Source organism: Leopardus geoffroyi, chromosome B1 (genome assembly GCF_018350155.1).
Source record: "Leopardus geoffroyi isolate Oge1 chromosome B1, O.geoffroyi_Oge1_pat1.0, whole genome shotgun sequence".
Classification (NCBI taxonomy): domain Eukaryota; kingdom Metazoa; phylum Chordata; class Mammalia; order Carnivora; family Felidae; genus Leopardus; species Leopardus geoffroyi.
Window position 1 is genome coordinate 198,935,973 of NC_059327.1, and position 26,665 is coordinate 198,962,637.

The 26,665-nt window shown below is 51.6% G+C and overlaps 1 protein-coding gene across 4 annotated transcripts in view; it reads left to right on the forward strand.

Annotated features, from left to right (window-relative positions):
• SLC2A9 (solute carrier family 2 member 9) overlaps positions 1-26,665 on the forward strand; it is a 251,137-nt gene that overhangs the window by 130,038 nt on the left and 94,434 nt on the right. For all 4 annotated transcript variants that reach the window (XM_045474551.1, XM_045474553.1, XM_045474552.1 and 1 more), the window contains one exon: positions 8,985-9,117. In XM_045474551.1, coding sequence (XP_045330507.1) covers positions 8,985-9,117 — 133 coding nt within the window. The remainder of the gene's footprint in view (positions 1-8,984; positions 9,118-26,665) is intronic.

A 26,665-nucleotide genomic window follows, 5' to 3' on the forward strand; every position in this document is an offset into this window, starting at 1 on the left:
AGAAGGGACCATCTTGATTTTATGGAAGATTTTGCTACAGGATCACCTCAGTATCCTTATCAGTAAAATGCTTGGTCAGAATCGTAGCTTCTGACCTTACTTTCCAATTAGATTGCTTGAGAACTACACAAGGCAGAGGACAACTGAACCCTTTGAAAAGCAGAAAAATGTTGTAGGAAAAGGGGCGGGGATCTAGCATGGCTTGAAAAGCCGCTGTGGGTCACTGCTCAAGTCCTTCCCTCACACCTGGAACTCACAGCAGCTTGCTGAGAGTAAGGGTAAGTGTGTCCTTGGAAGATAATTTCAGCATTATTTCTCATACAGGAAAATGCAAGGGGACTCGCGAAGCCCATGTTCTTAAGATCCCCATTATTGTTCTGTTGACATAGAATCAGAACCTGAATACATACAAAAAATAGTGGTTTCTAGAACATACGTTTGCCACAATGAATTGAACCGTTTTAATGGCTGGATTGTGCTCTGCAGGGCCAGGTGGTATTGATTTCCGCACGGACTAGAGTGGAGATGGTAATAGACAAACCCGTCGCAAGGCGGTGTAGACACAGCTGGGCACAGGCTCCCCACCCCTGGGCTCTGCAAAGCTGCGGCCGGCAGGGTCCCTCCCTCTCTGAAAGGTGGCTATGGGGATGGCGTGGTCAAAGGATTCCATGCACGTTGGTTGACTGATGCTGATTCCCTTGTGAGACCCAGCTCGACAAGCCAGGGGCATTCGCAGGTCTCAGTGAGCATCCCTTCTGAAGGGGAGCACCAGTTTCCGCACTGTTTCTCCGTATGGGATGGCTGATGCTTGCTCTGGCGTCTTGCCTTGACGGGGTCCTCATGATGTTTTGGTAATAGTAGGAGCCATTGGAGTTCAGCTTGAGTGATCTCTGATGACTTCCGTGTAGAATTCTCCGGGGGAAGCAGGACTGGTCGTAGCTAATATGATCTGCATATAAATTCTCTATTCACCTAGAAGCCTCCATGAGGGAAGGTGATGTGGTATCGCTTTGCTCTGAGAACTGCGTCCTGCTGGGAATAATGTCACATAAGGAGCCCCATGCAGGAATCAGAAGAGCCAGGCTCTCATTCGCCTGCACCCCTCAATTTCTCACGTGGACTGTGCATGAATTGCCTGACCTTTCTGGGCCTCAGTTTTCCCCTTTATAGTCTGGAAATTATAATAGTACCTCAAAGGGGAATATTACTTATGGTATTTCAGCCCTTTAATAGGATGCCATTTGAGAAGTTGGAGCATTAAAAAATATAAACGGGGCACCTCAGTGGCTCAGTCGGTGAAGTGTCCAACTCTTGATTTTAGCTCAGGTCATGGTCTCACAGTTCATGTGTTTGAGCCCCGCATTGGGCTCTGCACTGAGAGCGCAGAGCCCGCTTAAGATTCTCTGTCTCCCTCTCTCTCTGCGCCTCCCTGCTCGCACATGTTCTCAATCTCTCAATCAATCTCTCTCTCTCTTTCAATCTCTCTCTCTCTCTCAAAATAAATAAATAAGTTTAAAATGATAATGATAGCTAAATAAAGTACTTCAAAAGCAGAGATGTGTGTTATTTCACCGTCTCCGTCTCTCGCAGCACCATCACTGACCTGCGCCATTCACCTTACCCAGCGCTCAGTCAGCAAGCTTTACCTGGACACCTGCCATGCCCAGGCACTGGGCCGAAACATGAAAGAACACAGCAGGGGAAGGGCCCGAGGAGCTGGTCTAGTCAGAGAAAGAGATCCGTTGCTACATGAGTTAACAGATGCTCTGATGGGATTCTGTACCTGGTAGAGATGTTATCTATGGGTGGGAATGCTAAACTTGGAAGGGTAGACAGTTGCTGTATGGGTAAGGCGGAGGCATTCCCGGGAAAGGGAACAGCACGTTCAAGGGCGTGGCATCAGCTCTTAGAATCTGGGAGGCTCACCGATCTGCAGGAGCAGAGCCGAGGCGCATGGACCTCTGTCCAGCCCAAGGCAAGGCTGGCGTCATAGCAGGGTTCTTATTAGACAGGGTTTGGGATTCCCAGCTGACAGATTTGGGCTTGACCCTCAGGGCAGAGGGAAGCCACTGGATGGTCTTAGAGAAGTAACTTAGAACACCACATCCACTTTCCGGAAGGATCACTGAGGCTGTGAGGGATGGAACGGAATGCGGAGGGTTTGGGCACAGTTGAGATTCTGCTGCAGGAATCCAGGCGAACCGGGGAAGAACGTGCCCCAAGGCCAGTCCTAGCAAGGAGGAAGGGGCGGAATCATGTGAGGAAGGTTGAGAAACAGCCAACGGGGACATAGGGCAGGCAGCCAGTCAGATGGCAGCTGAGGGTCAACGGCAGGCGTGGAGAGACTAGGTTCCTGAATTGGGTTCCTGGGCAGGTGGGGATCCAGGGGTAGGCCTGGGTGGGCCGGGAGGTGACAGCCCCTGTGCTCGGACGTGGAACCAAGAGTTATCAGTGGCTCTGCCCCCAGGCGACTGGCCATGAGAGGAGCCCCAGGCAGAGACGAGGGCTGGACGTGGACCTTTGGAGGCATTGGGTCCACAGGTGGGATTGGGTTGGGTGTCCTGGCAAAGAGACCCTGAGATGGACGTTGGTGGGCAGGAAGCTGATGGGGAAGTGTGTTCAACTCAACCCTTGCCAGAGAGTGAGGGAGTCAAACTCAGCAGACGGGGAAGGTGAGCTGCCCTCAGTCATACAGGGATCCAGGCCTGGCTCTGGGCCTGGAGGGCCCCTCGATTGTTCCATTTCCAGACAGAGGAGGACAGGCAGGCCTATGTGTCCCCACATCAGCCAGCCCCTGCATGCAGGTTGCTCCTGGGGAGGGGTGGGCATCCTCGGTGGAAAAAGCATCCTCCAAGGTCAATAGCCAACCACACTCCTGGCTGTTGGAGAATGAGCCCCTCAGTTCTGGGTCCTGCACTGCTATCCACTGCCAGTGGATGGAGGGGAGGCCCAAGGCCGGTGGCTCTCACTGCCCCCGGGGCCATCTGGAGATGGCCTGGCATCCAGCCTGGCACCCAGGCCACACTTCCAGACCAGCCAGCCTCAAATCTCCAAGTGTGGGAGACAATGGGCATGAGCAGTTTTTAAATCTCTCTAGGGGATTCCAGTACACAGCTAAGTTTGAGACCCATCGTCCTGGGGAAGTCCTGGAGATAGAAAGAAGGCTGGGCTCACGTCCCCAGGTGCTCAAGGAAGCTGGAGGAGAACCGGGAGAGGTGGCCTGGAAGGGCCGGGGGCTCAGAGGGAAGTGAGTGGTCGCCTGCAGCAAGAACCTGCGTGTGTCTTGGGGAGGGGTGGCCCCGCTGCCCCCAAAACGTACCTGGGATTGGCTTTTATCGGCTATGCTGAGGTGACAGACATGTGGCCGCTGCTTTTGGAAGAAGAGTTTGTTATTCACCATTCCGATGCCACCCCATGCAGGGCCACACAGGGCAGGCACCGGGGTCCATCAGGAAGCAGGAGGGAGGGGAGAACAAGGCCTGAGCTTTGTTGTGGTTTCTGCATCAAGGAATGGGCAGGGCAGGGTAGGCAGCTGGAACAAGTTTAGGACTGCACGGTTTGAATGATCTCAGGCCAGCTCTGGGCCGCAGGGGCTGTCTGGGTGTCTGGTATCTGACCTTCTGGTAACTTAGGGTGGGAAGAATATGGGCTTATGTGTGACAGTTGGATAAAGGAAGTCACTGGGGGTGTGGGCTCTGGTTGGTTTGCAAGGGAAAGACATGCTCTCAGGCAAGTTGTTTACTGTGACGGGAAGGGGAAGCCTACAGGATCAGTAAGGACCCAAGATGCCTTTCAGTAATACAGAAAATACAGAAAATGAGAGGCGTAATTAGTAAGCCTGCTCCGTGGACCCTTAGCTTGCAGACCAGCGCGGGCTGGATTTCAGTACCAGTACCGGTGCAGATTTGACGACAGCGCACGGTAGCCTTGACCCTGGATTCCTCCTGGCTGCAGAGGAGATGCAAACCCCCGGGTCAGAGGAACTCCACGGGGAGGGGTGGTCCCAGGGATGGACCAGAGGGAGAGCACACTGCCGGAAGTGGCAGAGGGAAGAAAGGAGAGGGAGGGAAATGAGAAGCAGCCCCCTCCCCGCCTCCCCCTCCCAACCCTCTTTCCTCCAACTCTTTCCACCGTGGCTCCAAGTCCAGAGCAGGCTTGGACTAGGAGACAGAAAACTTGCCGTTCACTCAGGTTGATTTTGATTGTTATTTTGAAACTGTCACCCCGAGACTATCTGTCTCCTAAGGTTGAGGCCCCGGGGTGGGGCAGAGAAGAGCACCCCTCGCCAATTAAACTTTATTATTTTTTTAAATGTTTAATGTTTATTTATTTTTAAGAGAGAGAGCATGAGTGGGGGAAGGGGAAGAGAGAGAGGGAGACACAGAATCCCAAGCAGGCTCCAGGCTCTGAGCTGTCAGCACAGAGCCCGACGTGGGGCTCAAACTCACAAACCGTGAGATCATGACCTGAGCTGAAGTCAGACGCTTAGCCAACTGAGCCACCCAGGCGCCCCCCCCCCCCCCCACCAATTAAACTTTAAAGGAACGTAGGAGATAAAAACCAGCTTGTACTTTGACAGCATCATGAATTGTGTGTCTTTAACACGTGTTGTATTTGTGGAGCACCGAGTGTGGAGCTTGGCACGTGGAACGCTCCATAAACATTTAGCCGTTACCATCATCAGATCCTAAATATGATGAAATAGAAAAATACTTCATTTCATCCCTGGCTGGCTTTGTGAGACAGGCTTCCTCCTTCCCCTTCTTGCTGCCAGAAGCACTGAGTTGTGGCCCCGGGAACCTGTCTCATTGGTGGCACGTGTGCCTGCCAGTGTCACTGTCCCTGTCCTGCTCATCTGCACATGGAGGGCACACGGTGATGTCCTTCAGAAGAACTTGACTTGGGGTAAGGTCAGTGGTTCCAACTCTACTCAACATTTTGTGCAGTCGTATCACAGTCCGGGAGGATATTGTTTATGGAAAGGCCTGAAGTCATCGACAGCTCACAGGCAATGTGACCAGGAGGTCTGTTTTACAAAGGAAACCTTGCAGATTCAAGAACACGGTCGTCGGGTTATTGTGTGACCCACTCGCTTTACCTGAGAGGGAATTGAAAGTCACCCTGGCCGACAAGATGATGCATTTTTCTCTCCTCCCGAGTGAAATGAGCAGGTGTAAGAACTCTGACCTCGTGCTCTATGAAACACAGGAGGCCCTAACTGGCATTACAAAGACTCATCTGAGATTGACTTTCCGTAGCCCCTCGTGGTCCTGTGTTAGGCGAGTGATACATATTCTTTACAACACGCCTTCTCGGGGTGCCTGGATGGCTCAGTCGGTTAAGTAGCCCACTCGTGATTTCGGCTCAAGTCATGATCTCACGGTCTGTGAGTTCAAGCCCTGCATCGGGCTCTGCACTGGCAGCATGGAGCCTGCTTGGGATTCTCTCTCTTTCCCTCTCTCTCTGCCCCTCCCCTGCTTGATCTCTCTTTCTCTCTCTCCAAATAAATAAATGAACATTAAAAAATTTAAAACATGCCTTCTGTTTTGAACAGCTTCTAACAAAGAAAGTTAGAGGCTGTCCTCTGCTCTTGCCAAGGGGGTCTGTGTGAAGGTGACCAGTGCGTACAAAAGCCACTTCCCATACTCACATGTTTCTCCTGTAGATACTCTGTACTGGGCACAGTCTCTGCCCTCTAAGTGTGGTGTGAAATGCCGAGTCCTTGGCTCTGTGCAGGACCAAATGCCCAAGAGCACCGTGGAGGGCCACTGAGGATTCTTTGGCCTGAAGCAATGGAAGAAGATCAGATCCCCTGGGTCGGGAAGCCTCGTGCCCCCCCCCCACTCCCCCTGCCCCCCCCACCTGTGACTGAGGCACCTGTGGTCAGGCTTCATGGATTAGAACTTAGATTCTTGGGCCCAAGACCTATTGTTTAGTCATGGCTCTGTGATGGAATTGTGGCTCCGATGAACCACTTAACCTCTCTGTGCTACAGTGAATATTTCTGTAACATGAGCGTGATCCTGGTCTGTACCTCAGAGGGCTGTTGTGGAAATTCAGGGAGCTAATCTACGTAATGTGCTTCTCACCACAGTTCATGATAAAGACCACTCTTGTCTGTTGAATGCTTGCAGCGCACAGGGTCCTGTGCTGAGCACTTGATAAATCTATTAGCTCACGTAACCCTCCTGACAACCTGTGAAGAGGCATTAGTGTTATCCCCATTGTACAGACAGGAAGACTGAAGCATAAGCAGTCAGGTTGCCAAGGGCCACAGAGAACTGGGGATCGAGGCAGAATTCAAGGTCAGACGGCTATGGGATTTGGGACTTTGTAGGCACTGAGTTCATGAACTCCACTGTTGGCTAAGCTTGGCCCTCCCTGAGTCAAATGTCGCCCGAGCTCTACTCTGAATATTCCTGCCATTCTCCTTCCCCGCTCCAAACACTGTTAGCATCCCAAGCTAGGGGTCACCCGCCCTGAGGTCAGTAATACCTGCTTTTCTCTGGAGGTAGACACCAGAGCACAGCCACCAGAGTGATGTCCTTAGGAAAGATTCTACACGTCCTTCCATTTACGGCATCACGGATCACAGGCTATACCAGAGACTTGGCTTGTCAGTAATACTAGAAATCCACTCCATGCACTCACTGACAGCATGACAGAAATGCCGGACTGTCGACGCAAGGAAGTGGAGGGTGTGCATCCCACTTGGGTGTGCAGACCCTTGCACAGCTCCTGGATGTCCTCAGAGCCACGTCCAAGTGCCATGGAATGGCCGCAGACCACCCATGACCAGCTCCAGTGTCTGTACTCCCGTGTCTCTAGCATCCCCTGGCCCTACATTCCCACTGTGGTTCTTGTTTCCCAGTGAATCTGGGTGGATCAGGCCTCTGCACAGTCGTCGGTGCTATTCCTACTCCAGATCTGCCCTTCCAGCTCCTCTCCTTCCACCCTCCTGCAGCTCCAAGGATCTTACCCTGGAAGGTCGCCTCTCTTTAGATGCTAGGGGAAGGGCTTGGCTGCTTCCTTCTCTGCACCTCCTGGCTGGCAGGCCTCCGTGTGGGCTTTTCTGTCTTCACATCTCGAACGTGCAGCAACAGCTCTGGCCTCTCTGGCTGCTGGGAGGCGAAATGAGACAATTGTGTGACAAGCCCACGCCACGCCTGGCACATTAATAGGAGCTTAATTGGGTTAATTCCCCTGTCTTCCCCCGCACCTGCCCTCCCCCCACAAGCTTTCTGTGTTTGCTGTTACCGAGACAGCAGGTAAACTCGAAGAAAAAACAGAATCAACAGCAACATACACCAAAAAAGGCATAGCCAAAATTCTACTTATGTGTACATCATTTTTCTTTGTTCCTTGGTCTTTCAAAAAACTTGAGATATAACTCACCTACTGTAAAATCCATCCTTTTAAAGTGGTTTTTAGTGTGTTCACAAAGTTGCAAGGCCGTGGCTCTTTTCTAATCCAAAATATTGGAAGCCCATACCTGTGGGCAGTCCCTGACCATCCCAGCTCCCTCTGGCAGTCCTCCCCTCCCCCCCATCACCACTAGTCTGCCTTTTGCCTCACCCCCAACCCGGTCTTGTCTCTCACCCCGAGTTCTCACCAAACCCAGAGCTGACATTGGCCTGGAGGTTCCCTCAGGGCGGTGGTGACATCAGAGGAGTTTTGTGAACATAAATTGCTATTTTACACAGAGAGGGCAGTAGGATCAAAGGTCCCTTGAAGATCAGGACCTGGTCATAGTCCTTCTCCAGCCACTTGGCCTGCTCTGTGCTCCAGGGGTCCCCGCCTGCTGCACCCTCTTGTGATTCGGGGACTGAGAACTTACCGGGGCCTCTGGCCTCAAGGGCCTCTGTAGGGAGCCAGCCCTGGGAGAACACTGGAGGGGATTCTGTACCCGAGGGTGCTCGGGACCCCAGGGACATGCTTCCAGTAGGACCTGGCCTGAAGCCGGCTGAGCCGCCCTTGGCCCATCTTGCAAAGTCTCTTCAGGTCTGAACGTGCCTCCTTGCTGGTCTCCTTTCTCTTTCTGAGGAAATAAAGCATGTCAAGAATTTGGCATTGAGCATTTTGCTTTCTCTCCATCAGAACTGCCTCCCATTGGCATTCTCTTCCAGCAGAGGCATGGGGAGAGCTTCCTGGGTAAACTGGAGTTGAAAAACAAAGCAGCTCAGGAAGAAGCTGCCTTAATCACCTAGGAACAGCCGCTGCTGCGCTTCAGCGGCGTTAAGGCGACTGGCGCCGCTCCCAGTGGCCCAGATGCCCCTCGTGTAGCTCCGGCTGTAGGGCCCTGCTTGCTTTCCCTGGCCCCGGACCGAGAAGAGTCCCCGCCGGCCCCACCACGCTCACCCGTGGGAATTAGGGAAGCTCCAGCCACTACCTTCCCCGTGTGTCCTGGGACAGGACCAGCCTGGGTGGGGTCTCTCCGGCCTGGGAGGCGTCTGGGGACTGGCATCAATGGAGACAGCAGTTTCTTCTGTGCACCTGCTGTGCACCAGGCCCCCCAGCCCAAGTGCTATCCGATTGCACTCTCAGGACAAGCTGCAAGGTGGCTGTGGCTGTCCCTGTCCCACAGGTGAAGAGACAGAGATTTCGAGGGGCCACGAGCGTGGTTTCCAGGGCCACACGACCAGGAAGGAGTGGAGCCCGTTCAGGCTCACCATGATGCCCTCCCAGAGTCCTGGCATTGGTCAGCTCTGATATCCCTGAGTGGTCTTGGTCTCCCTGAATCCCACAGGTCACCACCTCACAGGTGGTTCTGAGAATGGACCGACCTCGTGCATGGACAATGCCAGACACGTGGGGCTGGTGCTAAACCAGCGTCCATTCCCTCTCTCGGCCTTTGTTGGTGGGGATCCCACTGGTGCCGGAGGGTCTTCTGCACAGAGCTGACACCGCTTGGCCCAGGGGCCCACCCGCGCGGCCAGGTGACTGAAGGCCACATCCGTTCATCGGCCTCCTCTTTCTCCCTTCAGGAGAGCACCTGGCCATACCTGTTTGGAGTGATTGCTGTCCCTGCCTTGGTCCAGCTGGTGACCCTGCCTTTTCTCCCCGAGAGCCCCCGCTACCTGCTCTTTGAGAAGCACGACCAGGCCGGAGCCGAGAAAGGTAGGGGACCCGTGGCCTTTCCTGCATAGCTCCAGCCTGTTCGTGGGGGTCGGCGCTGCAGGGCGCCCTGGGACCTGGGGCCATCCCTCTCTGCAGGCACTGTGCTGGGTGCCCCTGGACACCCTGTATCGATTCATCCTCCCGGCAGCCCGCAGCAGGGACACACATCACACAGGGAAGCTGGAAAACCCAAGACAGAGAACGATAAGACCCAGGTCTGCTCGCTTCTGGGCGGTGTCTGTCTCCCCATTGGTCCCAACCTCAGAGACAGCCTGACTTCTTAGCGGTTTAGGTCTTTCTTGGCTCTGTCCTCACCCCTCCTCTCTTCTGCACTCCCGGGTTCTGCTGTCCTAACATTCCCAAGGAAAGGAAATACGCAAGTGCAGAAGGAGCACCCGTGTCCCGCCAGCACGGGGCTGGGTGCCAGCAGCCTGCGAGGGAGACAGACCGTGTTCACTTTACAGGAGAGAAACAGGACATCCACGATGGGGCTTGGGACTGGTCTTAGTTCGCTGTCCTTAAAGTCCGTAAAGCTCCTGAACGGTGAGGTGCCGGGTCGGATGCAAAGCATTCAGAATCAGAGGCGTTCCCACAGCGCCCCGGAAAGGCAAAACCATTTTGCCCAGACACAGACAATGTAGAATGAACACCCCCATCTTCTTGTAAAAGGAGACCTGACGGCACCCCCATTAAGCAGGAGGGGCTGGGTGCACCAGGGCTGCCCTCCCATCCCCAGCTCTGCCGCCTGACCTGGTCTTCTAACCTTCATCTGTGGAAGGAAACGATAGGAACCTCCCTCTGGGCTTGTCATAAGGGTGATGAAATTACATGATATATATAAGGTTTGCAGGAGCATTTGCTGTCATTCTGAGAACTCGGTCCCTTTCCTTATCTGTACCCTGTCCTCTGATCTAAATTTCACTAGTGTCCACGTCCACTATTGGACAATTGTATTACTTAATACAATTTGTGCAACCCTTTTTAAAATCCACGCAGCCTCAGTATTTTCTGAATTAACAAACGAGATATTAACAATTGCCTCCACTTGCCTAGCAGTTTGTGGCTGGGATCCATTTTCTCATTTACGGCATTCCTGTAAAAACATGACATCAGGAGATGTTATTATTACCTTCACTGTTTAGGCAAAGGAACTGAGGCTTACAGGGCTGAGGTGATCTGCCCAAGGCTGTGGTTCTTGGGTTTTGGTTTCTAGAGGCCTTTAAAAATATGATTGTGGTGAGGGGGAGCACATGGGTGGCTTAGTCGGTAAGCATCTGACTCCTGGTTTTGGCTCAGGTCATGATCTCACGGTTCCGTGCATACGGTGGGGGTGGAACTTGAGGCCTGTCCCCCGTCAGGGGCCCCTGGCCCTCCCCATCCCACAGCCGTGAGCATCAGGAAAAGGACTGGAACCAGAGGAGACTTTCCTCCCACCCCACTCACGCTCAGAGGGGCATCAGGGGGTCGTGTTCCAGGGGACTTCCCATGGGGCCCGTGGGGAGACCAGCCATCCAGAAGTCAGGCTGCAGAGGAGGCGGCTGATTGTCAGATGGGGAAGGCTCTGGAGCGACACTAATGTGGCTGAGAAAGAGCCGGGGGATCCTAGTGCCAAAAGCAGCCAGGCTGGGGGTCGGTGGAAGGTGACGATTCCTCCAGTCCCATCCCTCCTGGCCTCGTCGGCAAGAACCCGCAGGAAATGCATCAATTACGTACGGTTGGAATGGGCAGTGAGTGTGTGTGCTAGACAGTGAAGACGGCTTAAAAGGTTTGCTTCACAGCACAGGAAGGAGGGAGGGAGGGAGAGAGGGAGGGAGGGAGGGAGAAGTGTAGTTATTAAAAAAAATGATAAATATTACATGTGTGCTTTATACAAAGAACAAAGACGCTGGTCTAGGTTGAAAGAGAATTTTGAAATTCGCATCTGTGCCAATAAAAGTGGGGTTTCACTCCAGACACTCCGCAAACAACAGGTATTTACTGTGCTGGCACTCTGCCAGCTGATGGGGAGAGTGGGGGACCCAAGACGGCATCCCCACCCCCCAGGAGGTGAGGGGAAGGGTAAGAGAGATGCACGTCCCCATTGGTAGCTCATCTGTGTTGAGAACTATTATCATCCTGAGCGCTTCACATGTATTAGACCCTTAAAGCCTCTCAACCATGGAAAGCAGATCACATTATTACTCTCGTTTTAAAATAAAACAAGCAAACAAAAAACTGAAGATGGGATAAGTTGACAAAGGACACGGAGCTTGCACATGGTGGCACTGATAGTCTGGCTCGATGGGAGATGCGCCTTGTCTGGTCTGCTGGTAATTTGGGGGGAAGGGGTCCCGCAGCGGTCAGCTACTGTGACAACACCACGGAGCAAACCGCCTTGAAGCTCGTCGGCTTAAGACAATGGCGTTTATCGTCCCCAGGTCTGTAGCGGGCTGTGGAGTTCTGTCCATCCCGACAGGGCCTGACCTTGCAGTTCCTCTTGCCTTAGCAGAAGTTGTCCGGCGTGGCTGGTGGTCAGCTGGCGGATCCAGGCCGGCCTCATCTCTGGGCCGCGTGCTCATCCTCCAGCAGACCGGGCCCCGGGCGGATTCTCACCGTGAGCGCAGAGAGCCCAGAGAGGAGGTGGAAAACACGAGCGGGTTCTCGAGCTTCAAATCAGCTAAAATCCTTCTGGCCAACGTAACTCCCGTGGTCAAACCCACAGTCGGAGCGGGAGGGGGTAGCAGTTACAGAGCAAAGGACACACACGTCGGGAGGTCATGAACCGGGGCCATCGACGCAACCCATCCACACCACAGCAGCCCCCTTCCAGGCTTTCCCACCCCACCCCGCCCCCATCCCTAGCTCCAGCTGGGTCTCATTTATTGACAGCCCACTTGTCAGTTGAGGAGAAGCCCCCAGTACCTAAAAGTAGGGGAGACAGCCCAAACTTGCACTGTGAGAAAGGGGGGATATTTAACTGATAGAAATGAAATGTTAGCACAGGCAATGTGATAGGGCAATGCTTCAGTCACTGGGGTCAGGCAAGTTGCATTGATCAGGACCCCTTGGGTTGTAAGAGCTAGACAATGCAGCCTAAGCAAAAAGGAACCTTTGAAGTCCTGGCTGTATGAGTGGTATTTGAGGTCCCCCCAAATTAACACCCCTCTTTCCGGCCCAAGTTTGACGGCAGACGAAAGATGGATAGAGGAGTGGATAAAAATGCCGCCTTCCGTGTGGATAAAGACTCCTCGGTCAGTTGGCATTAGGTCTGAGGGCCAGGAGAGCCTCATAAGGCAGTACTCATGAACTGAGCTAAGTACTCACTCATGGGCTCCCGGGCAGGCGTGCCCTGAAAAACCGAGAACACAGAAGAGAGAGTGTGTGTTCCTCCAGCCAGGCAGATCCTCAAATGAAAGAGAGGAGCTAAGCCATGCAGACCATCTCTCTCCCCAACTTACCAGTTAGCCCACTGCGTTCCCATCTCCTGGGGAAGAGTGAGCGAGGGGTGGGCAGAGACAGAGTGAAGGACACGGTGATGAAATGCCCCTTCAGGAGGACAGTAGTGTCAGGAGTGAACAATAAGGGTTGTTCCTCGTGATAGGGGGTGAGGGACTGGGTTTCCTTCAGGCATGGTGGGACCCAGGAGCTAAGACCAAGCCGTGAAGGTACCATCTCCCTCTCGCTCAACAAATCCTAGACATTCTCAGGATTCATTGTCTTCCTTCTTAGACGAGCTTTCTCCACCTGGCATCAAGACAGTCGTGAGTGGCTCCGGCTTTATGACGCTGAGGAGGAGAGAGATTCCTTTTCACATAGCACGCATCTCAACCGCTAAACGAAAGAACTCTAATTGGCCCTTCTTAGGTCACATGGCCATCCTTGTACTGATTGCTCCCCTGGGCATTAGAATTCCTTGATTGGCCATTCCAGGTTACTGTCTAGTCTGGTGATTGGGGATGGAGGGCCATGAGGTTTGGCTGACATCTCTACTAGAATTACAGGGACCACGGGAGGAGAGCTTCAGGAAAAGGATATAGGCAAGAGAGGAAAGGTAGCAGATGCCCATCACCAGAAGGAGTGATACTTCTGGAAGCTCCCTTCCTGGCCGTGCTCCATCACCCCTCCCCTGTGGTCCGTATTGGCCTTTGCTGCCAGAAGCCCAGTCAGGCATATAGACTCGGCAGAGAGCTCAGATAAGGAGAAAGCAATTCGCGTTGTTGTTGTTATTTTGTGGGTGGGATGGAGTGTGTTTCCATGGCATTTAGCAGCCAGTTCTGGGCTAGGACCCTGGCCTTAACAGAAAAGGAAGACTGTCCATTGTCGCCTGCCGTTGTAATTTTGGTTGGCATCATGATCAAGGGAAGTTTGTTTCTTTTGCTCTTTTCAGAGAGAAAGGTGTGTGTGTGTCAGGACTCCCCCACCTTATGATAGAAACCCCAGATGACAGCGTCTTAGACAAATTGGAAGTTTATTTCTCTCTCACATCAGAAAGTGTTGAAGGTAGGTGGTCTACAGCTGCTATGATTCTCCGTGGTATCAGGGACCTCATTCCTCTCATTGTCTCCATCTGCCGTCCTCAGAAGGTTGCCTCATGGTCCAAAGTGGCTGCTCTCACACCTGCATTCTGGCCAGGGGAAGGAGGGTGAGAGGGAGGGATTATCACTTGCCTGTCTAGTTAAGAATTCTCCTTGGAGTCTCACATACTCTGTGTCTGTTTGGTCAGAATGTGATTGTGTGTCTTCTTCTAACTGCCAGGGAGCCTGGGAAGTGTAATTAATTAATCAATGCGCCCTGGCCACAAAGAGTCGAGGCTGCTCCTAAGGAAGGAGAGAAGCAATGAGAGAATCTGGCCCCTGGCGGGCTCTGCCCCAGTGTGGAACGGGAGCTCCTGAAGTCCTGTTGGCTGGGACTAGCTGAGCCAAGGCACTTTGGGCGCTCTGAAGGCTGGTGGCTCCTTCACAGTGGCACCGTTGAAACAGCTGTGTATGATGCTTAAAGGTGAGGCCGAGGGAGCTGTGGAAATAAGCTACCAGAACCCACTCTGCTAAGCCAAAGCCCCGAAATTAATGGGAACCACCTTCATTTATCATTCCTGAAACCTCCATGGCAGCCCTGTGAGGACCGTCTACCACCTTCTGCTGCAATCAGCTGTCTGCCTCCCGTTACGTTTCTAATGATGCCTAGTGCTTCGGGAAGGTCACGGTGCCCCTTATCTATAGTATGTCTCAGTGACCTGAGCTGGACTGAGGGGCTGTTCCACAGTCCAGAGATGGCCAGAAACATGCAGGAGGCAAGGTCACATGCCCAGAGAATGGAAGTGAGGCCCCATGGTGGCCTTTGTCGAAGACTGCTGATTTCACTCTTCTGTGCTAGGGGTGAAGTACCCTACCTTGGTTACAAGGGGTCTAGTTTTTATTAAGGCAAGAAGAAAGTATATCTAAATGAATTCATGTCAGAGGTGAGTGGAAAACACAAAACTTCCCCAAACCATTGCGACAGCTGCCTTCCAGAGGAGCACGGACTTCCTGGGTGGCCAGGTCTGAGGTCCAGGCTATGGGGTCTGCACGGACCCTCTGCACGGAGGCAGAGCTAGCTGAAAGCCCAGAGCAGCCACAGCCTGCAGGTCTCGGGCCTCTGCCCTAAAGGACTCACCATGATGTGAGAATCCCCTGTTCCTCCTGAGGTTCTAGCGCCCTCCCCAGACCCCTCCCGACTCATGGCCCAGGATGGCAGCCATCCTCTCTGCCACCAGCCTGTCCAGTTCCATGTAAAGAAGAGATGACACTGAGAGGCTCTTGAGGGGAAGAAAAAGCAGCCTTATTTGGGGTAAAAGATTCAGAACCGAGGGGAGAAGCCACAGCAAGGAGATGTAAGAATAGAACAGACTACTTACAGAAGTGGGGAGTTCTCGTTTCTAGACGTGTTGAGCGCTGGGCGGGACTGGGAAGAGCCAATGGAAACTGCCAGGAGGACAGGCTCCGTCAGGTCCCAGCGCCCCGCCCACCAACCTTCTCTCGGCCTTGGTTTCCTAGTCTGGGTCCTGTTTCAGGGCGAGGTCGACAAGTTCAAGTAGGATGGGGTATGAGGGGCGGGGGTGGGTGCCTGGTTAGCTCAGTTGGTTAAGCAACCAAGTCTTGATTTCAGCTCAGGTCATGATATCACAGTTCATGGGATCGAGCCCCACTGTGGGCTCTGTGTTGACAGGGAGGAGCCTGCTTGGGATTCTCTCTCTCTCTCCCTCTCTCCTCTCCCCTCCCCTGTTCACGTGAGTGTGCACGTGCATGCACCCATGCTGTCTCTCAAAATAAATAAGTACACATTAAAAAAAGAAGAATGGCGTGTGTGGAAGGAGGGCTTTGTCAATTGTAAAGTGTGCCCATAAAAGGGGATCGTCTGCTTCTGCCCTTCTGCGTCACCTTGCCTTCGAAGAAAGGGATTCTGTGGCTAAAGCGAGTGAAATTTTTTGCTCTGGGAATAAAAGAATTTGTTTAACGTTTGCAGGAGGAAAATCACTCCCATCTCCATCCCTCTTACAAATCAACTGTCATTTATACCAGAGCTTTGTCTGTCATTCGTGACATTTCCGTCTCGTTTACATGGGGACCATCATGGGGATTCATATACTAGGCTGCTTTTATGCACACCGCCCCTCTTGTGTCCTGAGCACGTCTCCTCATGACTGTTTTTGTGTTGTCACGTGTGGTTGGCAGAATAACGGCCCCCACGTGGGACCACATCCTGAGCCTCAGACCCTGTGAGTGGCAGTGCACGCGGCACCGGGGACCGTGCTGATGTGATTAACATAAGGATCTTGAGGTGGGGCTGGTTTGCCCGGGTTGTCTGGATGAACCCAGGAGCGTCACAAGGCTCCATGTAAGTGAAAGGGGAGGAAGGACGGGGTCGGAGAAGGAGACGTGGCCGTGGACGCGGGGGTCAGAGGTAGAGGGAGACCGAGGGCGTCCTGCAGATGCACCTCTTGGGGCTGGAAATGGCCAGCAGGCCGGTTTCTCCCCTGGAGCCCCCAGAAGGGTCACAGCGCTGTGACACCTTGGTGTTAGCCCCGCAGACCCATTCTGGACTTCTGGCCTCCAAAACTGTCACATAAAAACTTTGTGCTGTCGCAAGCCCCTAGTTTGTGGTGATTTATTACAGGAGCAAAGCAAACTCATACATCAGCCCCGCTGATGTATCAGGTTAAGTGAGGAAAATCAGTTAAGACTGAAACACTACTTTATCTCAATTTTAAAGATAGTTAAACATTTGTTTTTTACTCGAACTCTCTAATATGGCTGGGCATTCTGATTGTTTCTCTTTTTCTTTACAATTAGTGGTTGTGCAAAAGGTCTTTGTGCATGAAGCTTTCAAGGGTTTTTCTTTCCCACACCATTCTGTTGATGTAAACTGTCAAGTGCCTCCGACCTGCCCTCCTTGGCCGCTCGAGTCTTTCAGACGCCAGAGGCCTCCAGGAGGGACACATTCAGAGGCTGAGGGCTTGGCCTGCGGCCCGATGGCTAGAGACAGAAATGGGGTTCAAACCCAGTTTGCCTCACTCCGAACCCAGGGTCGTTAAAGTGCTGTGTGCTGCCTTGTGTGTGTGTGTGTGTTTGTAATTGTGACACACGGCATTTGCATACACACAAGTATATCAGCAAAACACAGTTGACCCCTTGGTTGCTGTATTTACAGCCCAGAAAATTTCTTCCACGGTACAGTGATTCCCTATATCTGAGCCAGGGTTCAACTCCACACTTGCATCTATTACATCACAGAAGGGTTAAGTAATTGTGTATCTGCATTCGAAACCTAAAAATTCTGTCTCCCAACTTGATTCCCTTGTTTTAGCAATTATAAAACGATTATAGCTTCATGAAGTCACCCTTAGGACCTAGTGCTCAGTGGGGCGAAATAGAGCATACAAAACAGCCACGCGACCATGAAAGCGTGGAAATAACAGAAACGAGCAGGACAGCACGGGAGGAAGGCAGGCAGTGAGATCACTGTTCTGTGACGGCTGTGCCTGGTGCTGGCTGGGCTCTTGGTGAGGGAGGACGTCTGTGCCCCTGCGGCCTCCTGCCCACCAGATGCATCTGCCGGAAACGAAGCCACCTTCCTGGGAAGGGAGCCCTGGCCCTGCTCTTACGGGGGGACTCCTGACACGCCGGGTCCCCCGGAGATGACTGGAGAGGGGGGCGGGGCAGTTGGAGTGCCCTGTGCCCACACTTGCCAGCTGGCAAGATGGCGCCACCTCCTGAACCTGGTAGAGGGACTTGGCAGGAGGGGGAGGAAGCACGGTCCCTCTGAGGTCTCATCCCTGCCCCTGGCAGCACAGTCACCTGCTGTTAAGCGTCTGACTCTTGAATTGGGTTCAGGTTGTGATCTCACAGTTCGTGAGTCCGACCCCCATGCTGGGCTCTGCTGACAGTGCAGATGCTGCTTGGGACTCTCAGCTTCTCCCTCTCTCTGCCCCTCTCTCAAAATAAATAAAAACAAAATTAAAGCCCCATTCCATGTCTTCCTTGCAGCCCCTCCCCAGGTGGCGGAAGGCATGCAGGCGGGGATGTTTGGATGTGTCCTCAGAGGGAAGGAACCGGAGAAGGCGTTTCTACAAAGTGCTCAGTAAAGGCATAGGCTCTTCATGCTTTGAAGGCCCCAGTTCACAGCGGGTCTAGTCAGATGCGGAGACCGTCTGAACAATGTCTAACAACAAACTATCTGAAGGCTGCCCTTTGTCTAAAATCAAATCTTAAGCACTAGTAATGACATTAGGGCGTGGTGACCTATCTTTTGGAATATAGTAGGGGCTCAATAAATGTGTGTTGGCTACATAAATAAATGATGCCAACTTAAGACACAGGCAGAGGACTGGGTGCCTGGGTGGCTCAGTCGGTTGAGCATCTGACTTTGGCTCAGGTCATGATCTCGTGGCTCAGTTTGTGAGTTCAGGTCCCACATCAGGCTTGCTACTGTCAGCATAGAGCCTGCTTTGGGTCCTCTGTCCTCCCTCCCGTCCCTCCCTGCTTGCACTCTCTGTCTCTCAAAAATAAACTTCTTTTTTATAGACACAGGCAGAAGGCATCCTAAATCTATGCAGTGATGTGAGAGAAGGGAGGACAAATGGACTTGTCGTGTGCTAAGGGCCTGGGGCACGCGGGCATGTGCCAGTGGCCTACCTCTCACAGCGTTCTCCAACTCTGAGAGATTATGTTCTTACCCCCACATTCCAGTTGAGAAAATAGAGGCTGGGGAGGTTGGTATGACCTGCCAAAAGCCACTCAGTTGGTAAGTGGTGGGGCCGGTTCTTGAACTCAAGCTTGTCTGAGACCAAAGTCTGGATGTTTGTCTATAAAACCACAGAATCTGGGAAACACATGATGTGACCCAAAAGCATGAGGATGTTTGGCTCCAGTGGAAGGTGACTGGAGGGGAGTAGCTGAGCTCAGCTTAGACAAGGAGGCCTCCTGTAGCCTTCAGAAATTAGAAATGAGGTCGTGCCAGTGCAGTGCCTTCATTGTGCTGAGGTGGAACTGAGACCGGATCGGTGAGTCTCGTCTGAAGCCACCAGGCAAGTCAGGGCTTGGGCTGGGACAAAGCCCTTTCTCCTGCCCGTGATCCACCGTGCTTGTCATCGCCCCCTCCTGTCCCCCAAAGGACCAGGAGGGGAGCTTTGGGCCAAGTTTGGGGGAGGACCAGCCCACCCAAACCCTATGAGCTTCATGATGCTGTCACACATTTGATGGTGGCCCCGTTGGGGTCTAACCTGCCGGTCAACCGTGGTTATCTGCACCCAGCCCCTGCCATCAGCCTTCTGTTCCCGTGTCCGTGGTTTATTGGAGGAAGAGTGGCAGTAACTTTTATAATCCTTCTCTCTGGCATGTGGGAGAGCACCGCAAAGCTGAGAGGGAGTCTGGACACAGGGTCCTTTTCATAGGGATGAAGATACTGGAGGGTGAAGGTCCACCCCGCCAGGCCACACCTTCCAGGCCTGTTGTTTTCTCTTTTTCATTAAGTATTAGTGACTTCATCTTCTGCCTTACAGAAATCGAGGGAAAGCTGAGACAGCTGACAAAGCACATAAGTGCTGTGTGTCTCTGTGTGTGTGTGTGAGTGTGTGTGTTATACATTGACCTCAGGGCCCTGGAAGGAGAAGGAAGAGCCCCTGCCAGATTCATCAGAGCTACCAGGTGGTGGCACACGGTGCAGGTTAGGAGCTCAGCTTTTCTGAGCCAGGTGGGTCGGGCTCACAGCCCTGCATTGCTGTTCTCTAGCTCTGTGCAGCCTTTCATTTGGTTCCCCTGTCTGAGGCACTAGTCTTACTGGATTGTTTTGAATTCTTAAGTGATTTGGTCCACACAAAGGGCTTAGAACAGTGCCTGGAAATGGACTGTGTCATGGGAAGCATCCTGTCGTTAGTCTCTGAGCGTCCTGGAAGCCAGGGCAAGAAAGGAACCGGTTTCTCCACAGACTCTTTCTTTATGACAAGCATATCAGTTCCTCAGGAGAGAGAGAGTTGAGTTACACACGACTCTGAAAACCGCTTATTACAAGGGACCCTCCAGAGGGAGTCTTGGGACACGTAATCGAGTCTTAAACTAAAGTCAAAGCAGTTGCGAAAAATACTTTTCAACGATTTTTCTTTTCTCTTTTAGTTTCCATTTTTTATTTCCATTCTAGTTAGTTAACATTTCTCTGATTTTCCTCATGTGGACCCTCAGTAGGAGCTGAAAGCATGAGCCTGAAGTGCGGCTCGGGAGAGGCCATCGTAAAGGAGTCTGAGTTGTGAGTCATCTCCTGGGGTCACTGTTCATTCCGTGTGCACGTATTTATGGAGTTTTTGTTGTGTGCCAGGCACAGTGTTAAACCCCGGGGGATAGAGTACGGAGCCAAACCAGACAGGGCCCCCGAGTCCTGAAGCGAGCCGTCAGCGAGGGGGTCAGACGGGAACCAGGTTCACGTCACAATGAGTTTGAGATGGCCCCGTGTCCGGAGCTGCGAAGGAAAGGGCACAGAGCTCCATGGGGCTGGTGGGGGGACACCAGCACAGCTTCCTGGAAAAGGTGGCAGTTGTGCTGGGGTGGAAGGATGAGTTGACATAAGGCGTGAAGGGACAGGGCAGGAATCCACCCACATGGTGGAGAGTTGATCAAAAACCCATGAATGCATACGGCTTCTTAGGGAAGACACTGACCAGGGAGGATGCCTGTTTTTGTTGTTGCCATTTGCTCGTTTTTGTTTTTGTTCTTATTTTTCGACGTTTATTTATTTTTGGGACAGAGAGAGACGGAGCATGAACGGGGGAGTGGCAGAGAGAGAGGGAGACACAGAATCGGAAACAGGCTCCAGGCTCTGAGCCATCAGCCCAGAGCCTGACGCGGGGCTCGAACTCACGGACTGCGAGATCGTGACCTGGCTGAAGTCGGACGCTTAACCGACTGCGCCACCCAGGCGCCCCTGTTCTTATTTTTAATGAATACTTCCACTATTTCTACCTGGGAAATCTGCTACTAACAGCTGTTGTTCATCAAGGATAATCCCTGGCTTATCACCTAACAGACACATGTCAGTCGATTGATTCTCACGAGTACCCTCTGAAACAGAGTAGCCTTCTAGGAACGTTGGCTAGTCTTGTTGGTGTTGGCACTGTCACTCTAATTCATTGCAGAAGACAACTGAGGTTTTAGCTGCCAAGTGACTCCCCAAGTCATGCGGGGGGACATCTGTTGTGCCCCAGCTCTCTCTCACCCCAGCGTGAACCCTGGACCACCTTGCCATTTTGCCCATTTGAGGACCACAGCTTGTTGAAGATCAGTCGGCTGTACCACCGCGGGCTTGTTTCTGGTGTCTGTCTTCTGTTCCACTGGTCTATGTGTCTGTCTTTTTTATGCCGCTATCATATCGTACTGTAGCTTTGCAGTGTATGTTGAGATCAGGAAGCATGATGCATCCTGCTTTGTTCTTCTTTCTCAGGGTTGTTTTGGCCATTCCTGGTCTCCGGTAGTTTATTAATTTTTCTATTTCTGCAAAATATGCCATTGAGATTTTAATAGGATGGCACTGAATCTGTAGGTGATATGGTCATTTTAACAATATTAAATCTTCCAATCCATGAACATAGGATGTCTTTCCATTTCTTTGTGTCTCCTTTAATTTTTTTTCATCAGTGTTTTATAATTTTCAGCGTATAAGTGTTTCTCCTCCTTGGTCAACCTTATTCCTAAGTATTTTCTTCTTTTTGATGCAATTGTAAAGGAGATGATTTTTTGGATTTCCTCTTTGGGTAATTTTTTGTTAGTGTGTAGAAATGCAACTGATTTTTTTTTTGCCTGTTGCTTTTGTGTCCTACAACTTGACTGAATCCATTTGTTTAGTTCTAGCAGATTTTTTGGTGAAGTCTTTGTACAGTCATGTTGTCTGCAAACAAGGATAATTTTACTTCTTCCTTTCTAATTTGGATGCCTTTTCTTTCTTTTTCTCACCTAATCGCTCTGGCTAGGATTTCTGAATAGAAGTGATGAGAGTGGCTATCCTTGCCTTCTTCCTGACCTTAGAGAAAAGGCTGTCAGTCTCCCACCATTGAACATGATGTTGGCTGTGGACTGTAGTGTCTTCTGGATGCTAGATAACTGGAAAATTGGTTATCTCAATGCAAAAGAATGAAGTTGGACCCTTAGCTAACACCATACACAAAAATCAACTCAAAATAAATTGTAGACTTAAATGTAAGACCTGAAACCATAAAACTACTAGAAGAAAACAGGGAGAAAGCTTCAGAATATTGGTTTTGGCAGTGATTTCTTGGATGTGATGAAAGCAGACAGCAAAAAGGGATAGGAGAACTGTGTCAGATTACAATGCATCTTCACAGCAAAGGAAGTAATCAACAGGGGGCAAAGGTAACCTATGGAATGGTACAAAATATTAGCAAAACATATATCTAATAAGGGATTAATATCCAAAAAATATAAGGAACTTGTGCAATTCAATAGCCAAATATCTAATAACCTTACTTAAAACTGGGCAAAGAACTTGGATAGATATTTCTCCAAAGAAGACATACACTTTACCAATGGGTACATGGAAAAAATTCAGCATCACTAATGATCAGGGAAATGCAAATCAAAACCACAGTGAGATATCACTTCACACTGACAGGATGGCTATTATCAGAAATGCAAAGGCAAGTGTTGGCGAGGATGTGGAGAAATTGGAACCCTTGCACACTGTTGGTGGGAATCCAAAATGGTGCAGCCACTCTGGAAAACAGTATGGTGGTTCTCTAGAAATGAGAAACGGAAATCGCATGTGACCCAGCAGTCCCATGTCTGCACATTTATCCCAAAGCATTGAAATCAGGATCTCACAGAGATATTAGCACTCTTAAATGTTCATTGCAGGATTTAAGTATTTACTCTTCACAGTAACCAAGATGCAGAAATCACCTAAATGTCCCTTGAGAGATGAATGGTTGAAGATGTGTTATACACACACAATGGAATATTATTCGGCTTTAAAAAAGAAGGAAATCCTGCAACGTGTAACAATATGGATGAATCTGGAAGACCTCACGCTGCCTGAAATAAGCCAGTCAGAGAAGGAGAAGTGCCGTCAGACCTCAGTTAACTCTGAAATAGTCAATTCATGGATCCCAACAGCGGAGCAGTGGTTGCCAGGGGCTGGGAGGGAGGGGGAAATGGGGAGCTGCCATCAGTGGGTGTCAAGTTGATGCAAGATGAGTAAGTTCAAGAGATCTGCTGTGTGACATGGTGCCTGTCCTCAGCAATACCGTGTTGTGCACTTAAAATGTGTTCAGTGCCAGACCTCCTGTCCAGGGACCTTACCATAGTAGAATAATCTTTTTAACTTTGCAATGATAAATTATTCATTCACTAATGGAAAAAACAACCCATAAGGCACAGCTATGGAGGTCACTCCTGACAATACGAATGCAACTGCTAATCTCATTGCATGCAAAAGCAGTCATCGCAAAGGCAGAATTCCAGCAGACATCTACAGAGCGCTCTTGGGAAAGAGGACCTTGCATTTGCCCAATGGCACAACCTACCCTCTCGGACAAGGGATGTGTGATAGGAGATCCGCTCTCTGAATCAGCCCCTGAGTCATGCTTGCGTCGGCCCCTCGGGCACGAAGCACCACGAGACTGGAGATGGCAGCTCGGCTGCGTGACTTGGGCACATTACTCACCCCCCTGAGCCTCAGTTTCCCCACCTGTTAAAAGGCAGCAAGAACACTGACCTCGCAGGGGTTTGTGTACCTGGAGTTGAGTGAGCTGTGTTCTGTCTCCCACTGGAGAATTCCTTCTGGGCAGAATCTTCGCTCAACACAGGAAACGTGTGCATCCCCTGGCACGTAGCAAGCTCTGAAAAGCTGCAGGTTAATTGAAACGAACTGAATTTGGTTCTTTTAGCTTCTCAGCTCCGTGGTTTCTTTTCGTCATTCTCTGAGGTGCGTGCAAAGAAAGATTGCGTTGGAACACTGACTCCCTCACTTTCTACCTGGGATCATTTCCTAATTCCTCTGAGGCTCAGAGAAGGGAACACTAGGTTATCTCGCTAAGGCCTGTAAGACACCTAGTCCAATGTCTGGCACGTTGTGGATGCACGACGTCAGCCTCCTTTCCCCTGCTTGGTCTCTTGACGCCCCCCTTGAATGAAGAGGAGTCTGTAACTGGTACAAAATCTGATTACATAATGGCTCCCTCTCCCAGCCTAGAAATTGACCATGCCACCCAGAGGGTTTTCTCTCCAGTTGGGAAACGCAAATTCTCATTCCTTTTTCAAGTTCTTTGGCATTAGTGATCAAAACATGACCAGAAATACGAATGAGGTGTGAGCTTTGGGAAGCCTTTACTTTCAAATGCAAGGGCGAGGATGGACGCCTGAGCAGATCAGATGACCCAAGTAGATCAGATGAACTATTTAAGTGACTTGGGGATTCAACGGAACACACCCCTCCGGGAGGGTTATTTTCCATAAGCAAATGTCTTTTTGAAATGGGCTCAGTGACTGTGAGTTTCCAAGGTCATTTCCCCTCTCTCCAAGGACAGCTAGTTAAAACTAGAAGTTTCTGACTCATCCGCTCCCCACTCCCAAGATGCCATGGCTTCATTCTCCCCAGTCTTCCATGGGACCTGCACCCTTCTTGGGTTCTCCATTTGCTTGGGAGATCTTGTCCTTCTTCCTGTGCAATGCCGGGATCCCTCCCACAACATCTCTGACAGGTGGTCATCACGCCTCTCCTTGCACACCTCCAGGGATGGGGGGCTCACTGCTTGTGAACCGCCCAATCTGCCCTTGGCCACATCAGTCATTCTTCCTTGTGGTGAGCTGACACCTGACACAGCACGGCTGCTGCCATTGGTCCTTGTTCTGACCTCAGGGCCAAGGAGTCCAACACTATCCACATCCAGGCTTCTCCTCCCAGAGGATCCCCTTCTCCACACTGAGCAAATGAGGAGGGACCAGTCACATTCATTCAACCTGGTTTGAGCACCTGCTGTATGCCAGGCCTTGAATAAGTCCCAGCCTCTGGCATGAAGCGTCATAAGCCTTACACCAGCATAAGCACCTGCCTTAATCTGGTAGGACCACAGTGATGACAGGAGCGGCCATGACAGCCATTTGCCAGCCTCAGGACAAGTACGTGTGCTTTGTCCCCTCACTGCGTGGTTTTTGCCCCTTTGTGACTGGGGTCCCAGCTCCAGGGGCAGATTCCAGGCCTTCCCCTAGAGATTGGAAGGAAGGGGCTCTGGGTAAAGAAAGACTGCAAGAGTTAGTTTCAAACCAATCCTCTCTGTGATTCCCAAGTATAATGAAATTGGTGCTGATTTACAACACAGGCATTTGCTCACTCTGGTGATGGGCCAACGGATGGGTGAGAGGAAGCCAGAGGATGCTTCTAGGCTCATCAGGAATTCTGGATATAGAATGAGACCTAGGAAGAAAGGTCGGAAGTGAGGGGAGGGAGGAAGGAAGGAAGAGAGGAAAGGAGCAAAGAGAAGGGGAGGGGAGGAGAGGGTGAGAGGACTTTGTTCCAAAGGTCTGAAAGGTCTCGTTCTAAGTTCCCAGGGAGCATAACCGAGCATCCAGAGCAGGGCTTTGGAGCCCCTGGTTGAGCTCTACTCCCAGCTGCCCCATTCACCAGTGGTGACACTAGTGGCTTCCTCTGGTGGCCCCATGGCACCACGCTTCTCCCCACTCTGATTTCAGCCCAGCTGTGGGGCAGCCCCGTGTGAGCGCAGACGCAGGCTGACGTTTCTGCACCTCCAGCACAGCAGGTGTCTGACTGCACGCTCAGATGGCCTGGACCCAGCTCAGCCCCTCCACAGTACAATATGCGCACGCGTGCGAGTTAATGCCCCCTGGAGGCAGGAGTGGGCAGACAAGTGCCCAGCCTCACCCGTGGGACAGTTCGGAGAGAACAATGTTCCGTGCTCTACTCAGAAGTCCAGCACAACGGACCCCTTCGTTCATAGTGGCCTCCTCGATGACTCACCTTGGGTGGCTTCCCCTTCCCCACTTCACTCTCCCCACCCCTCACACCTGCTTTCTGCAACCACCACGTGTATCACCGTCTTACACCCAATCCTTGTCTCAGGCTCCGCTCTCAGGGACCCTAGTGCTGACCACCGGCAAGTTGCATCTCTCTTCTCACCTGCAGAGTAGGGACCCTGCAGTGTCTCCTTCAGGGGACGGTTATATGAAAGTTAAATAAGAAAAGGCCCATGAAGCTTGTGGAACGGTGGCTGGCCCAGAGTGACCCTCAGCAAGGGTTAGTCAGGATCGCCGCAACATTGGACTTCATGGTGATGAGACCTCAGAAAGAGCTTGGAAAACAATGTGGATCCAAATGAAAGACGGCAGCAAGGCTGGCTGAACCTAACGCATTTGGAAATTGGAATTGTCTTGCAGTCCCGTCTGCTAGGAATGAAGCGTCTGGGAAGGGGCACCTGCAGCGGGGAGATTCCCGCCTTCCAGAGGCACTCAGCTGTTTCTGCAAAACCATGAGACAGGGTTGCCTTTTTATATTTTAACAACCATAATTCAGCCACTGAAACTCTTTACTTGGAATATTTCAATGTGTATTTATTTTTGAGAGACACAGAGACAGAATGTGAGTGGGTTAGGGGCAGAGAGAGAGGGGGACGCAGGATCTGAAGCAGGCTCTGGGCTCTGAGCCGTCAGCACACAGCCCGACGTGGGACTCGAACTCACGGACCGCGAGATCGTGACCTGAGCCGAAGTCGGACGCTCAACCGACTGAGCCACCCAGGTGCCCCTTCATTTGGAATATTTCAAAACAGAAACACTTTTTATAGTGGTTTGCAGAGGGTTTGTTTGGGAGTTTGAACCGGCAACACGTGTGCATCCCTTGGGGTCCCAAGCAGCACAGTGGTGGCACCTTTTCCACAGGGCGACCTCCTTTGAAAAGCTGCTGCTTTCTCGCTTTCCTTAGAATGTCACCTTTACCTTGAAGAGGTCGGTGACTCATGTCTCAGTAGGTGGAACCTCGGCTAGACAGCCCACTGTCGCGAGGTCCCGAGGCTGACAACGGG